Below are 14,359 nucleotides of genomic sequence, written 5' to 3'. Positions count from 1 at the left end.
GCTGCTCTGGTTCGCCAGAAGTGGCTTAGTCATGCTGGCCACATGACCCAGAAGCTGTACGCCGGCTCCCTCAGCCAATACAGCGAGATGAGCGCCGCAACCCCAGAGTCGGCCACGACTGGACCTAATGGTCAGGGGTCCCTTTACCTTTACCTTTTACAGAGATTACCGCTGTTTCTCAAGTGTCCTCATTTTCCAGGGACGGTCCTGAATTTACGGAAGCCGTCCCTGTTTCTGATTTGATCCCAGAATGCCCCACTTTCCCTTGAGACGCCCTTTTTTTCTTCGGAAAAATGTTGGAGGGTATGAAGTGATGCGACCTATGAGCCAAGCAGATAGGAGCAAATGCACTGGTATTTTGCAAAGAGATGAAGCTGTGAAAAAGCCGGCTGGAAACCACTCCAGCGTTTTGGAATATATTAGATTCTGTTCTCAAGTTATACACCATCAGGCAAACAAACAAACAAACAGATTATTGTCACAACAGCTCAATGTAGGGCTTTGATCTATATTTGGGAAGTCTCTCTGCTTTACACCAACAAAATATTGCAAACAAGATGGCAGGAGTCCCAGCCAGTGGCATAGCGTGGGGGGTGCAGGGGGGGCCAGCCGCACCGGGCACAACATCTGGGGGTTAGGGTTAGGGGGCGCAAATCCATGGGTTAGGGGGCGCAAATTACTTGCCTTGCCCCAGGTGCTGACAACCCACGCTACGCCACTGATCCCAGCTTGGCCTCGTGACCATGGGAAGCCCGGGGCTGTGGGTGCTATGCAGCGTGCATGGCTCTGGCACTGAAATTTGTGAGTGCCCAGCCCCTTCAGGGGAATTTTGTGGGTGCTCGGGCACCCAGGGTCCCAGGGCATTGGCCCCTATGATACAGGGAGTGTGAAGCAGTGGTTCCAGATTTAACAAAACAAAAGTGCTTGTATATTTTATTCAGGATTGCTCAAAGCAGGGCTACCTGGAGTAAGCAGCAGTTCTTTGCATCGAGCAAGTCTCAAGCAAGAGTGCTTATAAGTGGTGTCGTGAAGAAGAGTTTTGCGCCTCCATCTTCTTTTCTTCTCAGTTTGTCTAGGTCAGGGGTGGGGAACCTGTAGCCCTCCAAATGGCAAACCCTCCAAGTGTCACTATTTTCCAGGGACGTCCCTGATTTAGAGAAGCTGTCCCAGTTTCTCATTGCATCCTGGAATGTCCTGCTTTTCCTTAGGACGCCCCTGTTTTCATTGGAAAAATGTTGGAGGGTTTGACAGGATGCCCCTATTTTCACTGGAGAAATGTTGGGGAGGGTATGGAGTTATTTGACCCCGCAAGCCGTCTGATGGCAATCCTATATAGGGAAGTTTTTTCAATGTTTTATTATGTTTTTATATGTGTTGGAAGCCACCCAGAGTGGCTGGGGCAACTCAGTAGGATGTGTGGGGTAAAGGTAAAGGTAAAGGGAACCCTGACCAGTTGCGGACAACTCTGGGGTTGTGGCGCTCATCTCGCTTTATTGGCCGAGGGAATCAGCATACAGCTTCCAGGTCATGTGGCCAGCATGACTAAGCCACTTCAGGCGAACTGGAGCAGCGCACGGAAACGCCGTTTACCTTCCCGCCAGAGTGGTACCTATTTATCTACTTGCACTTTGACGTGATTTTGAACTGCTAGGTTGGCAGGAGCAGGGACCGAGCAACGGGAGCTCACCCCGTCACAGGGATTCAAACTGCCGACCTTCCAGTCGGCAAGCCCTATTCTCAGTGGTTTAGACTATAATACAATGACTGTGTCCCCCCGCCCCAACACTGAACTAGGTGGCTTGTGAGACATTTCCCTCTTTTTGTCACTGCCACTAAATAAGTGGAGTGGGAAAGACTACATTATTTGTGACAGGATTTGAGCATATATATATATATTAAGATTCTTGAAGTGTTATAGTTGGGAGGTATAATTTACAGTACTTTCATTTGCTTCATGGAGCAAAGAGGGTGCTTTATGTGTCTAGTCCACATGGAGGAACCAACCCTTCTGCTTCTCTTCCCACAGAACATGTTCTTGGCTATTATCAATGACACGTATTCTGAAGTCAAAGAGGAGCTTTCAAACCAGAAGAATGAACTGCAGCTCACGGATATTCTGAAACAGGTTCCTTCATTAATTCCTCTCCTGTGAAATTTGGATTATGTTTCGGAAGGTTTGCGCATTGAGAAAACGCTCACCATTATAAGGCTTTTCTGGGAAACGATAGATGATGGGAAGAGGGGAATTTGGGGTGTTTGTTTGAATCCTGTCAATGAATGGTGGTGGTGGTGGGGGGGGGATAAACCTGATAGAGGATTAAGGTCGACTCTAGACAAGATCCCCCACACCAGCTTCAAAATCAGGTGACCTGCTACAGAAACACACACACCCCTTTCCTTTTGAACCCCCGCATCCTGAGACATCAAAGGCTCTGCTACAGAAGCCATAAGGAGGGAAAAGAAGGGCAGTCTTTTCCTCCTTCCAATTTCTGCAGCTTCAGATCCTACATGGCAGCACCCTGGCATGCAGAACCCCAGCAACCCTCAGGATGCATAATTTCCTCAAGGTCCACAAAACTTTGGGTCCTTCTGCCCCACTGTTATGCATCACGCTGGGTGCCAGGAAGAGGGAAGAGGGAGGAACAGCTTATCTCCCCCTTGGACTACTGCAATGCACTCTACATGGGGCTACCTGTTATGTACTGAAGTTCTTACCCTGGGCCAGCAGGGGGATACTGTAGATAGTTTTCACTCAGGTCCACATATGCAAATAAGGGATTGAAAGTAACGTTCAGTGATTGGATAGTTACAGAAAGTGGTTACTGTTGCGTTCTAGTGGAGCTCTATATAAGTAGGCCGGCTGAACCCTTCAGTTCAGTTCAGTTCTGGTCTGTGAATAAAGAAGAACTGTTTGAAGAATCGCTGTGTCGTCTGATATGTTCACCCACAACTTAACATTACCTTTGAAGGGGACTCAGAAAATACAACTAATCCAGAATGCGGCAGTTAGACTGGTGACTGGGAGCGGCTGCCAGGACCATGTAACACCGATCCTAAAGGATCTTAACTGGCTCCCAGTACATTTCCGAGCACAATTCACAGTGTTGGTGCTGACCTTTAAAGCCCTAAACGGCCTCAGCCCAGTATATCTGAAGGAGTGTCTCCACCCCCATCCATCAGCCTAAGGTCCAACTCCGAGGGCCTTCTTTCCTCAAGGCAAGAAGCAAAGTTACAGGGAACCAGGCAGATGACCTTTTCAGTAGTGGTGCCCACCCTGTGGAACGCCCTCCCATCAGATGTCAAGGAGATAAAGAATTATATAACTTTTAGAAGAAGAAGAGTTTGGATTTGATATCCCACTTTATCACTACCCGAAGGAGTCTCAAAGCATCTAACAATCTCCTTTCCCTTCCTCCCCCACAACAAACTCTCTGTGAGGTGAGTGGAGCTGAGAAGTGTGACACCCAACAGCTGCATGTGGAGGAGCGGAGATGCGAACCCGGTTCCCCAGATTACGAATCTACCGCTCTTAACCACTATACCACACTGGTTCCTTTAGAAGACATCTAAAGGCCGCCTTGTATCAGGAGGTTTTAATGCTTGATGGTTTTATTATGTTTTTAGATATGCTGTAAGATGCCCAATGGGTGAGGTATAAATAATAATAATTATTATTAGTATTATTATTAAGCTCTTCAGACACACTGCAGAGAGAACTGGAAGGTGTGCAGGGTGGGGGACACACGTGAACTCACTTTGATGTCTTGTGAAGAAGTGTTCTGATTTCATTGTGACCGTATTCCAGACTGTTCCTGTTGCTGCCATACCTCTTTCCTCTGCCTGCAGCAGGGTGAGGTGGCAAGGCTGAATTTTTCCATGCATCTTTTAACTCCAGGGCTATAATAGGACCCTAATGAAGCTGAAGCTGAAAAAAGACCGGATCTCTGATGTGCAAAAAGCTTTGCAGAAAGGGACCAAGGAGCTGGAATTTGAAGACTTTAAGAACAGCTTGAGAGAGTAAGTAGCTTCAGAGTTTGCAGAGAACCTTCTTGGAAGTCCCTCATACCACAGACTGGCATCGGCCAACAAACAATGTTTGATGCTAGACTTCCTCACATATCTTAGTCTCACTGTGGGAATGTTCAGGGAGGCAGGAGAGGATATATTGTTTATTAATATCCTTCCTAACTTGCGCTAGCAAGTTCCATAACTTAGCAGAGTTTTACATTGCCCTTTTAAACGCACAGCAGATAGCTGGTTGCAGGCTCCTTTAAGCCTCTCACAATAAAGTTCCTGGTAAGTCCCCTTATTATCCCTCTTAAAAGAATGAACACGCCACAATCTTGTTTAAAGTACACAAGTTTACTCACATCATCAGTTCACAGTTGGATCCCTGAAGGCAGACTTAGTTACAAAGTATATACATTTGGACCTATCCCGTATGGGGGAATAATCCCAGTGACTGCAGGCTAGCAGTCCTGCAGTTCACACGACGAAAGGAAGATGGAGAAGAGTTGAAAAGAAGAAAGTGTGTTGTGTGCCTTGCCCTTTTTGTTACCTGGGCAGGTAAGATCACACCCACCTCTAGTCACATGCAAGAGGAAGGATGCTCCAGGCCAGGAGGAAACAGGAAGTTTTCGACTGGCTGGACCAAACATTCCTGTGCTGGTGCCATGGGTTTCCGTGAGGCGTGGTCCGAGTTCAGTCCAAGGTCGAGGGTGTAGTATTGAGGCTGTCCGTCAAAGTTGAAACTGGGTCCAAAGCAGGGAGTCAGGCAAGGTGAAGAGATCCAGCAGGACAGAGTGCAGGCAGGAACTGGCTACCAACAATGTTGCTCCTGCAACCTGGGACTGGGCTGGCTGGCTTTTATCTGCCCCGAGGCCTAGGGCGGCCCCGGTCCACAGGTGACTCGCCTCTCCTGGCCTGGAGGCAAGCACTCCTCCTGCGGGAACTTAGCTCCCTCCGCCTCTCTGCCCTGAGCCTCTGCAGCTCAGGAGAGGCTGGAGGTTACCGGACCCAGAGGCAACCTCAGCTTCTCCTGGCGGGGCTGAGAGTGGAGCACCTGCGGGCAATGGGTCCTCCATCACCTCAGGAGCCAGAGCAGACTCAGCTGGTGCCTGCACCTGAGGATCCAGCACAGGTAAGGACCTTTCAGGCTCAAGCCCCAGCCCCGGCTCAGCTGGTCCTGGAGGCGGGGACTCCTGTGCAGGCTGGGATTCCTCAGGTTCAGCCTCCGAGTCTGAATCCCAGGCCATCACAATTCCCCCGGATGTCTTCTCTAGGAAAAGAAGGAATGTTGTACAGTGGTGCCTCGCAAGACGAAATTAATTCGTTCCGCGAGTTGCTTCGTCTTGCGATTTTTTCATCTTGCGGAGCGCGGATTCCCCGGGTATTAACGGCTTTAAGAAAAAGGAAGCAAACCCGCAAGACATTTTCGTCTTGCGAAGCAAGCCCATAAGGAAATTCGTCTTGCGAAGCAACTCAAGAAACGAAAAACCCTTTCGTCTTGCGCGTTTTTCGTCTAGCGAGGCCTTTGTCTTGCGGGGCACCACTGTACTTGACTGCTCCTCATGAATCACATCCCACACTCACAGCATATGCTAAAGGGGTGGCCAAAGTGTTTTGCCAAATTTTCATCGATAATAAGAATGTTAGGTGTTCAGGCCCTGTGTTTCAGCTCCAGTCTCTCTCCTGCTGTCCTTCCTTCCTTAGGCTTGGCCATGCTGAGCACGAGATCACGGCAGCCTTTGCAAAGTTTGATAAAGATGGGAACCAGATTCTGGATGAGGAGGAGCAGAAGAGAATGCGGAACGACTTGGAGGAGAAGAGAGTAAGATACATTTTCTCTCTGTGTCACAGGAGTGCCTTTGATTGTGGTCCTGAGTTTTAAAAGCACGATGGTCAAACCCGAACACGATAAAAATGACTGGCTGCTTCTTCTTTCCTAGGTTGCGTTGAATGCAGAAATTGAGAATTTGGGGAAATCCTTCAGAGACAACAATTTGGACGGCCCATTTGCCATTGCGGATGCAAAGAAGAATCAAGGAAACAAATCTAGCCCGGTGTCTGAGGAGGAGTTCCAAACGTCTGTATTATTATTTAATTTTATTAGTACCTGTCAAATGCACTCATCAGAATATACAGACCCAAAAAGAGATTACTAAATTATATATTATGCGAAACATAGGTATGGCGCCTATACGCCATACCTTCCAATATTTCTCTGATGAAAATAGGGACGTCCTATTCCATAATAATAATAATAATATTTATACCCCGCCCGCCTGACTGGGTTGCCCCAGCCACTCTTGGCAGCTCCCAATATATACTGTATAAAAACCATAATAAAACAGTACACATTAAAAAACTTCCCTGTACAGGGTTGCCTTAGATGTCTTCTAATGGTTGTATACATTGCTTCTTTTCTTTAAAAAATGTTCAGGGGTACTCTCATTTTGACTCAATAAAATCCCCATTTTATAGTTCAAATCAGGGAAAATAAATACAGTAAATGGACAAAAGTACAAAGAACATGCATTACTCATTTTGAAATACTGCCCCTCAATGAGGCCAAACTTTTATCAGTAAAACACCACATGTCCACATTCCACACTGCTTCACACATTAAACACTCGCTTCTGTCTGAGATTCAGGAAACACCAGGAAAGGAAATGAGGCAGCCATTGGAGGTGGGGCGTTGGGGCGCGGGTGGCACTGTGGGTTAAACCACAGAGCCTAGGACTTGCCGATCAGAAGATCGGCGGTTCAAATCCCCGCGACAGGGTGAGCTCCCGTTGCTCGGTCCCTGCTCCTGCCAACCTAGCAGTTCGAAAGCACGTCAAAGTGCAAGTAGATATATAGGTACCGCTCCGGCGGGAAGGTAAATGGCATTTCCATGCGCTGCTCTGGTTTGACCGAAGCGGCTTAGTCATGCTGGCCACATGACCCGGAAGCTGTACACCGGCTGCCTCAGCCAATAAAGCGAGATGAGCACCGCAACCCCAGAGTCGGTCACGACTGGACCTAATGGTCAGGGGTCCCTTTACTTTACCTTACTTCACATGTTAAACACTCGCTTCTGTCTGAGACTGAGGAAAGTACACTGTGACAGGAAATGAGGCCGCCATCGGGGGTAGCAGTGGAACTGATGGTTCACCATGCTAGAAAAAAACCTTTAAAATTTAACATTTTTAGTTTCTTCTCCCGTTAGATTCACAAAATGTTTAGGAGTATGCATACCCCTGTGTACCCCCAGGAAAAAACACTGGTTGTATGGCTACTTATTCCTTGGCTCAGGGGTTACCTAACTCCATACTATCCAACATTTCTCCAATGAAAATAGGAGAAAAGCAGGGCATTTAGGGGATGAAATCAGAAACGGGGATGGCTTCTGTAAATCCGGGACTGTCCCTGGAAAATAGGGACACTCAAAGGGTCTGATATTCCCCTCCTTATATCAAACAAATTGGGAAGAGTTGGGCTCAAAACAAGAAGCAGAGATTGGGAATAATCTCTCCTTTGCTGGTTGATGCACAAAGGTCAGCACAGAAACAAACCGCACTTTCTTCCACAGACTCCTGAGGCGGGTTCTGCAGCTGGAGCATTCCATCGGGGGTGTCATATCCAAGACAGAAGCCTTGGTGGTTAAGCTGGAGGGCCTGGAGAGAAGCAAATTCAAGAACAAGGACTCCGCGAGCAAGCTTCTCAACAACATTAGCAAAGTAGGTATCTGTAGGTTCCAATTGCGCGTCAAGGTCCCCAAGACACCCCAAATAAAAACACAATGGCGCTTAATTTTTGTTTAAGGTTTTTGGCATAATTTTGGCCACAACTTTATTAAAATTACAGCAATGTCAGTGGTTGCTTAGGCATTGGTAGCGACTAACTGACCCTGCACGGGGACAGCTCTGACATTCGCACCCCCGCAAAGTCAGCAAGGGTAAGTCACCCGGGGAGAGAGGCGGGACTGGGAACCATGCCTCACCTCTCCCCAAATGCTCCCAGGGGCTTGCGTGGCCCTAGCCCCTTGCCAGGGGGTTTCGGACAAAAGCATGGGGGAGCCCCTGGGTTCCTTTAACGGAAAACCCTTGCAGCAGCAGCATTTTGGAGGGGCAGGCACAGCCAAATCCATACCCCTCCACCAACCAATTCCCATACCAATGCCTAACCGCAACCTTACAAGTTGTGACGATTTGCTACACAGTAGGCAAAAACCAAATGGCACCAGCCAATCAGCCAAATGGACAAAATTCCTACCGGGCCCCTGCCCCAAAAGCTGACGACCCCATGACAGGCATAGCAAGGTCAAGCAAACAGCCTAAAATTAGGGAAGGGAGGGCGGGTGATCCGAAGTAAGCAGCGAAAAGAGGAAGTTCGTCACTGTGTGGAACGTATTTAACCAATAGGGCTGTCAATCACTAAATGGCAACATATATCTTTCCCCAGTAACAGCCCACCCCTGCTTAAAAGATGGCCAAACCTTTTGCCTAGCAACAGTGAGGTGTCTCGTCAGCCCCCACCGCAACACCTGCTCCCCATGAGGGAGAACACGCTTTGCAACATCCTATCTACTCAGGGTGCAGAATCCACACTGGGCAATCCACCCCCCCCCAAAAAAAAAAAATCTCAACAACTCTGGGCAATCCCCCCACTTTTCTGAATTTTTATTCCCCCCCCCCCCAAATAAGAGTTGTCTTATACATGGGGGCTTGTTATACACAGAAAAGTACGGTATCCACTCCACCCAATAAAGTGGGGCAAAGGCTTTGACCTGGTTCGCCAGTCACATGAAACCCAAACTTAAAACAAAATGTAGTTTCCTCAACCTTGGCCCTCCAGATGTTTTGAGACTACAATTCCCATCATCCCTGACCACTGGTCCTGCTAGCTAGGGATCATGGGAGTTGTAGGCCCAAAACATCTGGAGGGTCAAGGTTGAGGAAGCCTGCTGTAGTTCAGTGCGAATCAACAATTGTGCTGGCCCACACTGCTCTTGAAATTGATTTACAGATGGCATTTAACTCCGAGTAGGCTTGCTAAGGGATGCGGGTAGCACTGTGGGTTAAACCACAGAGCCTAGGATTTGCCAATCAGAAGGTCGGCGGTTTGAATCCCCGTGACGGGGTGGGCTCCTGTTGCCCGGTCCCTGCTCCTGCCAACCTAGAAGTTCGAAAGCACGTCAAAGTGCAAGTAGATAAATAGGGACCGCTCCGGCAGGAAGGTAAACGGCGTTTCCGTGCGCTGCTCTGGTTCGCCAGAAGCGGCTTAGTCATGCTGGCCACATGACCCGGAAGCTGTACGCCGGCTCCCTTGGCCAATAAAGCGAGATGAGCGCCGCAACCCCAGAGTCGGCCACGACTGGACCTAATGGTCAGGGGTCCCTTTACCTTAGGCTTACTAAGATGTCTAAGACTGAATCAGATGAGTGCTGGAGATTCAGTGAGGTTGAGGAAATGTTCTTTCACATGTGGTGGGCTTGTAAAAGGGTAAGAGAGTATTGGGAAATAATCCATAATGAATTGGGGGGGGGGGGAATGTTTAAAAGCACCTTTCAAAAACAAAACAAAAAAAACACAGAGTCCTTTTGTTGGGGATAATACAGACAGAGATTCTCAGGTGCAAAAAAAGTTTATTTATGTATGCCACTACTGCGGCCCGTATTTTGTTAGCCCCAAAATGGAAAACGAGTGACCTAAAGAAGAATGACAACTTAAGTTGATGGAATATGCACAGCATGCAGACCTAAAATATAGAATAAGAGAACAAGAAGAACATACCTTTAGAGAAGACTGGAAAACATTTTTTAAGTACCTGGGGGGAAATTGTGTACATTTGAAAATACTGGCAGCATTAAGATGAATTCAACAGTGTAAATAGGTTGATGGATGGAATACTGAAAGGTTTAGTTTTTGTAGAATATGCAGGGATTTGTGATATGCAAAATGAACCATGGAAAGAGAAGAAGGGAAGTCACTGATATCTCAAGGATGTTTAAATTAGTACAGTGGTACCTCGGGTTACATACGCTTCAGGTTACATATGCTTCAGGTTACAGACTCCGCTAACCCAGAAACAGTGCTTCAGGTTAAGAACTTTGCTTCAGGATGAGAACAGAAATCGTGCTCTGGCACTGCGGCAGCTGGAGGCCCCATTAGCTAAAGTGGTGCTTCAGGTTAAGAACAGTTTCAGGTTAAGAACGGACCTCTGGAATGAATTAAGTACTTAACCCAAGGTACCACTGTATTTTAAATTGTAAAACTGAAAGTTTGTTTGTGTGTGTGTGTGTGTGTGTGTGTGTGTGTGTGTGTGTGTGTTTGTGTTTTTCCAGAGCACTCCTCCCCTGCTGGTTTCTGGTTTCTTGCATCATCTGAACCGGATAGCTCAGTTGGTTAGACCATGGTGCTGATAACACCAAGGTTGCAGGTTCGATCCCTGTGTGGACCAGCTGCATATTCCTGCATTGCAGGGGGTTGGACTAGATGATCCTCAGGGTCCCTTCCAACTCTACAGTGCTATGCTATGACCTTTACATCTCCCTGTGGACTGGTGGTTTAAAGTGAAAAGATTCCCATTGGAGTCTCCTCTCCACCTCAGTAATGCTTGATAATCCGTATAGTGAAACTTTGGAACTCCCTGCCACAGAAGGCAGTGATGCTTCTGAATACCAGCTTCAGGAACCCATGGAGGGGGGAGAGTGCTGCTGGTAATCCTATTGTTGCAGCAAGTCCTTCCCCACTTCTGTCCGTAAGCCTCTGAATGAGCAGCTGCCTTTCCCTTTGTTACGTACTGAGTTGAATAGGATCCAAAATGCAGCAGTCTGATTGGTCCTAGAACAACAGGATCCAAAATGCAGCAGTCTGATTGGTCCTAGAACAATAGGGTTCAGAATGCAGCAGTCTGATTGGTCCTAGAACAATGCAGCAGTAGGATTGGTCCGCAGGAGCCACCCAATCCAGCTCCAGGTGGAAGTGAATCCGCAACCTGATTGGCCTACAGGAGAATCCCGGAATTAGCCAATCACATGCAGCCCATTGTGTAAATAATGTATGTAAAGCAGATACTTTGGGGAAACTTTCCTTCCTCCTCACCACTATGAGCTGAATAAAGAGCATGAAATCCACTCTCGACTCTGAGTATATTTCACCCTTTTTCTTGCTCGCAGGAAGAACAGTTCAACCAAGGAAGTCTGGTTCCTCAGAACGCCGAGTGGGTCATCAAGGAAGAAGGTGGATCAGAGAGGCAGGAGAATGATGTCCGCTTAACCCCCCTGAGTGGCAGCAGCGCTTTCTACCCCAAGACAGAGCTCCCCGGCTCTCAGACACCCAAGAGCGCCCCACGACAATCCAATAAAAGCTTCTAACTCGTTTCTGAACAACCCCACTTCGCTAACAAAACACCACCACAATTTCCACTATTTTACTACTTTTAGACTAGTCAGGGCTAAAAAACAAACACCTATGCATGATTTTAGTTGTACTTTTAATCCCGTGGTTATAACACAATAATTTATAATAATAATTTATTATTTATACCCCGCCCATCTGGCTGGGCTTCCCCAGCCACTCTGGGCGGCTTCCAAAAAAACCCCTAAAATACTGTAATACATAAGACTCTCCATGTCTCGCTCTTTCCAAAATGGAACCTCAAGGGCCTCAGTCCAGATCAGAGCAGTGGGGTGAGAGAGAGTTTAACCTCGTCTCCTTTTCCTGCTGAAAACTGCCCCTGCCCCGCTGGATTTCTTAAAAAAGTATGCAATTTTCAGTCGTTAAAAATTGCAGCAAATCAGAGCTGGCAAGGAGGGTGATTTAGAGAGGATAAATGTCACGGGGGCACAGAATAACCCTTCCTTTATTGGGGAAATCCGTAGCTACTTTTTTGTGGCATGGGATTCAAAAGTGCAATTAACATAGCTGTCAACTGTCCCTTATTTGGTGGGAAAGTCCCTTATCCCAGCACCGTGTCCCGCTGCTGTCCCTTATTGATGATGTCCCTTAAATTTCCCGGGTTTCAAAGGAAGCAGCTCCTCTCCCTCCCTCCCTGCCGGCCAGGGAGGAGGGAGGCTCCAACTGTGTTGCTTGGCTGCGTTGCTCACCCAATAAGAAGTCTAAGAATGACTGGGGGGTGGAGCTTGCATGCCTTGTGCCGATCAAATCGGCCGCGTTGCCTGGGGACTTGCCTTTGCTCAGCGCTTCCCAGCAGAGAGGTGACGGTGGTTTTCCTTGCTGCATCCCCTTTGCCGGGTTGCTGCGCTGTGGGAACCACCGCTTGAGGCTTCGTTTGGCTGCTGGCTGGGTTTTCTGCCTTTGGCTCAGAGGGGCTCAGAAGTTGAACATACCTGTGTCCGGAAAATCCCTTATTTTGGCTTCTGATCCCTTATTTTTGAGGCTGCTGGTCCCTTATTTTCAAATCTGTAAGTTGACAGCTATGGCAATTAAAGTCTCTTCTCATTTCGCCCCTGGAAGACAAAGAACACAGTCTTCACAACACAACCATGTTTGGCTACATGCGATGAACTGCAATGGAGAAGGATCAATATTTCCTCTGGGCATTGGAGTGGGGGAGCAGATTTCAGATCTGGATTCAAATTTTGCCGCTGGCTTCTGTATGTTTCAAATGGACCCCAGTCCTGCTCAGATAGATTGAAAGCCCTGAGGAAGTCTAAAAGTTGTCTCTTTGCACAAAAATATTTTTCAACATGGATTTCAATTCAATGCAGGGAAATCATGCCCACACTATATATTATAATACATATAATTGAATGGTATGTATTCCGAGTGCTGTAAAAACTAATAATAATATGTGCAACATGTGCTTAAAATAAAACTAATAGGACAATTACGATAGACAAGGACGAACATAACATTTCCATCTGAGGCAGCAAATTCCCACCACCTGCACATAGCTGTCAACTTTCCCCTTTTCTTGTGAAGAATCCTATTCGGAATAAGGGAATTTCCCTTTAAAAAAGGGGATAGTTGACAGCTATGCACCTGCATACATGGCTAAATAGAAACCTGTCTATTTATTGCATATGGACTGGTTCCAGACTGCCAGCTTGTTGAGCCTTCCTCCTAATTCGTTTGCACAAAGTTTGTGGGGAGCTTAGGCAAGGTTAGTCATTTATGGAACGTTTATTCTGATTTGTTTGCGAGGAAGTTACAAAACTGTGCGTCAGGCCATTACTATCCCACACTTCCCAGCGCATTTAATTGTGCAGCCTAAATTTGCCAGCGTGTGACTGATTGCTATCCAGAAACAGCATCAGTCTGGAAGGGCCCGTAGCTGGTCTGGTGCAAATCCGCTGCCTCAGATGGAAGCTTCAAATGGCTTCCTTGTCTATTGTACACATGTTCTCCCTGACTCTTCCTTTAAATCATGGGTAGGCAAACCAAAGCCCGGGGGCCGGATCCGGCCCAATCGCCTTCTAAATCCGGCCTGCGGACTGTCAGGGAATCAGCGTGTTTTGACATGAGTAGAATGTGTCCTTTTATTTAAAATGCATCTCTGGGTTATTTGTGGGACCTGCCTGGTGTTTTTACATGAGAAGAATGTGTGCTTTTATTTAAATGCATCTCTCGGTTATTTGTGGGGCATCGGAATTCGTTCATTTCCCCCCTCAAAAAAAACCCAACACTGTATTTTTTGCTCTGTAGGATGCACCGGACCATAGGACACACCTAGTTTTAGAGGGGGAGAACAAGAAAAAAAATTCTCCCCCTCTCTGCTCATCGCCCCTTCAGCAAAGCAGCAGGAGAAATGGAGCCCCTTCCATTTCTCCTCCCACTTCTCTGAAGCTGCACAGCTCTCCCTCTCTGCTGAAGCCAGGAGAGTCTTGCTCTCCGTGCTTCAGCAAAAGGAACCCGAAGCCTTTGGAGCGCAGCGCGAGTTCCCACTGTGCTCCAAAGGCTTCAGGTTCCTTTCACTGACCTGAAGCCTTTGGAGCGCAGCGCGAGTTCCCGCTGTGCTTCAAAGGCTTCAGGCGGCTATTTCTGAAGCCTGGAGAGCGAGGGGGGTCGGTGTGCACCGACCCCTCTCGCTCTCCAGGCTTCAGCGAAAGCAACGCGTAGCCTCCGGAGCACGGGGGGAGCGTTCCCTCTGCACTTCGGAGGCTTCGCATTGCTATCGCTGAAACCAAGGAGCCTGCATTCGTTCCATAGGACGCACACACATTTCCCCTTGATTTTTGGAACGGGAAAAGTGCGTCCTATAGAGAGAAAAATACGGTATATAGTTCGGCCCCCTACAAGATCTGAGGGACAGTGGACCGGCCCCCTGCTGAAAAAGTTTGCTGACCCCTGCTTTAAATAGAAGTTGCAGATATTATAACCCAAAATTCCATGTATCATTTTGTACCTCTCTC

The 14,359-nt window shown here is 47.7% G+C and overlaps 1 protein-coding gene across 1 annotated transcript in view; it reads left to right on the top strand.

Moving 5' to 3' along the window:
* PKD2L1 (polycystin 2 like 1, transient receptor potential cation channel) overlaps positions 1 to 11,739 on the top strand; it is a 50,951-nt gene extending 39,212 nt beyond the window's left edge. Inside the window, exons 10-15 of the mRNA XM_081864268.1 lie at positions 2,027 to 2,125; positions 3,896 to 4,017; positions 5,713 to 5,830; positions 5,949 to 6,085; positions 7,574 to 7,721; positions 11,162 to 11,739. Of these exons, the coding sequence (XP_081720394.1) occupies positions 2,027 to 2,125; positions 3,896 to 4,017; positions 5,713 to 5,830; positions 5,949 to 6,085; positions 7,574 to 7,721; positions 11,162 to 11,359 (822 nt within the window). The 3' untranslated portion in view covers positions 11,360 to 11,739. The remainder of the gene's footprint in view (positions 1 to 2,026; positions 2,126 to 3,895; positions 4,018 to 5,712; positions 5,831 to 5,948; positions 6,086 to 7,573; positions 7,722 to 11,161) is intronic.
* Positions 11,740 to 14,359: the final 2,620 nt, after the last annotated feature.

The sequence above is a fragment of the Podarcis erhardii genome (genome assembly GCF_964252035.2).
Source record: "Podarcis erhardii genome assembly, chromosome: 5".
In the NCBI taxonomy this organism is placed as follows: domain Eukaryota; kingdom Metazoa; phylum Chordata; class Lepidosauria; order Squamata; family Lacertidae; genus Podarcis; species Podarcis erhardii.
Note: the sequence above shows the minus strand (reverse complement) of the source record. Positions and strands in the feature narration are given on the sequence as shown.